We start from the raw sequence: 3,813 nt of genomic DNA on the forward strand, positions 1-3,813 counted from the left end.
GCAAACAATCGACGCGAAACCATCGTGACGCAAAATCATTTCGCGACAGGGAGCGCGGGTCCGACCGTAGCGAAAAAACAGCATCCAGCCCGCTGTCGTTTCACCCAATGGGGGGTTGTATCGATATATCGAGGCAGCGTCGCTGAAACCTGCTGGTGGCAGAGAGCCAACGATAAGGCCCGCCATCTATAGACCGTAAGAGCCTCCTTTTGTATTAACGACGCTTTCCCGACTGTAATTGAGAGCCTCTGTACTCCGGCCCAACGTCGCCAGGTTATTAAATCCCGGGATATAAATCAGTTAATATTTTCCACGCGCCGCTAGCTCGCACTCTTTTCTTCGCCAGAGAAATGGATTTTCCGCTAAACTTAAATTGCTTAGCGATCGCCGGATGTGAAAGTTTTTTCGAGTCCGTCGATAAAGAGCTTCCGCGTACAACCGACCCGATCAACGTACCATCGACAGGCGACAACTGCCAACGATTTACGACGGTTACGATGGTATTACCTTTTCTCCACGATACTTTTCTTTTTCTTTCCCTTCTTCCGCCGTATTTGAGTTAATCACGATGGTTGGTCGTTTTACGTCATCGTGTACGAGGGACACGCCGAATAAAGTTTGTGGAAAATCATTACTCCACGGATCCTTTTCATCGCGTGTTCCAAGATAGCCGTTGGTGGAATTTTCGACCTCGTTTAAGACCCTTCAACGAACTGAAATCTGCTCGCCAACTTTACTCAGAATTCAATGCTTTTCAATTACAAAGATTTTCCGGTTAACCGTTCCTTAATTAAACATGTAACTATACCGAAACGTTTAAATTACCTTTTGAACCTGGTATACAGGTCAAAACTACTCCAGTTTACTCTGCTTTTTTCAGATCGCCCCTTTCAATTTCGCTGCGCGGAACGTCGGGAAAGGAACTCGAATACGAACGACTATTTCTTTTCTTGCCCCTCGATATCCGCACTACGCACGCGTTCGTTAGGCGTTCGCGACCGTTGCCACGTATGTCTTCTTCCAAATATTCGACGGAAGGATGTAGGAAGCATGTCGGCCTTACACTTTCATGATATGGCGCTTTGTATCGCGAAGCCATCGACAAGAGTTCCGTCGGCGAGTGCCGCCACGAATATATGGGCGGTGTAAAGCAGACCAGTAAACAGCTACATACCGTTTTATACGAAAGTCCCAAAAATGGAGGCGAAAATTACTTTTTTGCGGATTGGAAATATCAACAATAAATTCTTACTTATTATACAACGCAAACCAGAAGAAAAAGAATAAAAACAAAATAACGCATTTGCAATTCGTACGTCGCTTGATGGGTCAATTAATTGGGCATTTTCGTGACGCCGACCTCAAGAATACTTCATCATCTTCTGGAACAGCAGAAAGACTAAACGGCCTTTTACATGTCATTCGGCGAGATGACACAGAAGGAAGTAAAGATCGTGTGGTATGTTGTACACGGAAAATCAAAGGTAGAAGAAGAGAATCGATGTACTATTATGCCACTCGTTTGGTTAAACCGGCCCTGCATACACGCAATTGCTTCGAAAAATACCACACCGTGCAAGTATATGAAAGGAGTCATAAACGTAGCAAAAGTAAGTATCTTTTCCTGGATTTTGACAGAAAAATTCTGTTATATTCAAACAAAGTCCTAGTTTTTATTACGCAAATGTTTTTTCGCATAGAATTAACACCAATGAATAAACGGATAACAGAAGAATTAAACGAAGTGGAACTAGTACAGTGCATAAAAGTACTATTGAAACCAAGCGAAAACATGAAAAGATCGAATTCCGTACCCGGATTACCTATAGAAATCATGTCTATAGAAATCATCTAAAGCACAAAAGATAAAAACAAGAAAAAGGATAGTAACACGGGGAACCAATCATCCTACAAAGAATTAGTACATTAAAATAAAAGATCAAACGCAACGGTGAAAAATTACTAGCGTTGCTGGAAAAGAAAAAGAAGAGCAGAATAACAGAGGAACAACGAGAGTGAATACGAAATTAGAAAAGCTTTCCACAACTTCATAAGAAACTACTGGAAATGTAGAATGGAAAACATATCCAAATAAAAACCCAAAGAACTTTCACCATCGATTAACTGCGTCTTCCGCCCAAAAAACCACAACATAAGTGATATACTCTGACACAACCAGAACGGATACAAATAGGAACTCATGAAAGCCGACATGTACCGTCACACAATTCGACGAAGACAATAAGATAATCATTATCGAAAACCATGAGATACTAAACATACTAACATAGAGAAATAACATTTATTGTCTGGATGGTTATAAAGTATAAGGAGAAAGCTTAGGATATTGGCAAAGACGACTGAATTCCAACTGAAATATTCAGCATATACCGAATGGGAAAAACGGTCAGAGTCTACTTGGGGGTACGTGACTGCTGGGCCGCATGGGCACGCTCCGCGTTACATAGACGAAACCTTGAGTATCTCCAAATAAAGGGCCTAAAAAGGCTAATTTGGGAAGTCATAAACTAATCGTCTATACTAAGAGCACGCATTGAAACAGTCCACACACAAAATAGCCATATAAGAATATATCAAGTAACCAGCATAATCGCACAAACAACGAACAAACTGACGCAACGCATACTAAGTTGACAATCCAGATTTAATTCTATCTGACATTTCCACAAATTAAAATAAGTTAGATCTAACCTTCAAAAATGAACAATAAAAAAAAATTATCGAATTTGGTAACATTGATTTAAAAGAACCTACCTACTATATTTACGCACCTTTCACACATCTACTCCTGCAGCATAATATTTAACAATTGCTTAAATGTCAACTATTTCTCCATTCTGGAAAACAAGAAAGGCAGTAGCATTAAAAAAAGAAGGAAAAGCAACAATGATTCTGTCAGCTATACCGATGAATTAGACTCTTACTCAACATTTATAAAGTATCCGAATCTATGATAAATAACACTATATACCTTGAAAATAACCTAATTCCGGGCACCCAATTTGGCTTCAAATTTAAACATTCAACGATACATGCAATTACAAAATTCATCATATATCTCTTGGGCAAGAGACGAGAGTGATTGCGTCGAAGCGGTGTTCATAGATTTAGAGAGGGCATTCAACACATTCTGGCTGGATTTCTTTCCTTAAGCTCGAAAAAGAGAGCTTCCACACCACGTAATAAAAATAATTTGCAAAACACAAATTAATATAAGCGAATTCAAAACAATTCTGTTCGGGCCGTACATTTCCAAAATATCAGATGCAAAAAGCAATTCCGCCTACACGATATCTACGATACAATAGCAACATATCCATCCCTCACAAAAAAGTCGTTTGCTATTTAGATATACATTCGGATTTCAAATCGAACAAACACACGAATCTACTGCAAACAACTAAATAATAAAGTAAAAATATTCTGCTGCAAACTTCTAATAAAGCTGATCCAGATGTACGGTTGCCCGATTTGATTTAAACAGAAAAGCCAAATTGGTTCAAATGTAAGTGTCTGAGATCATCCTCAATACATATTTAACCATTATATACCATTTATAGGTTTTAGATATTTTTAGTACAGTAATATCGAATAACAAAACTAGTTACTTCAGCAAACGCTCATACCACATTGAGTACACTCGTTCTTGCATTCTTCTCCTGAAGAAAGGAAAAACAATATTGTAGAAAAGTGTCACTTTTGTAGCGACTTAAATTCAATCATTAACTGAAATGTTAAAAATGTAAATCCGACACAAAATATTGTATGGCTACGTCATACCGTCGCGTAACG

General features: G+C 38.9%; 1 protein-coding gene across 1 annotated transcript; it reads left to right on the forward strand.

The window, feature by feature from the left end:
- Positions 1–1,228: 1,228 nt before the first annotated feature.
- LOC117238594 lies at positions 1,229–2,036 on the forward strand. The gene is made up of 2 exons (XM_033503619.1): positions 1,229–1,610; positions 1,701–2,036. The coding sequence occupies exons 1-2, from the start codon at positions 1,325–1,327 to the stop codon at positions 1,853–1,855; spliced, it is 441 nt and encodes a 146-aa protein (XP_033359510.1). The 5' UTR covers positions 1,229–1,324; the 3' UTR covers positions 1,856–2,036.
- The last annotated feature ends 1,777 nt before the right edge of the window (positions 2,037–3,813 follow it).

The sequence above is a fragment of the Bombus vosnesenskii genome, unplaced genomic scaffold, assembly GCF_011952255.1.
Source record: "Bombus vosnesenskii isolate JDL3184/JDL3185 unplaced genomic scaffold, Bvos_JDL3184-5_v1.1 scf7180000013543, whole genome shotgun sequence".
Lineage (NCBI taxonomy): Eukaryota > Metazoa > Arthropoda > Insecta > Hymenoptera > Apidae > Bombus > Bombus vosnesenskii.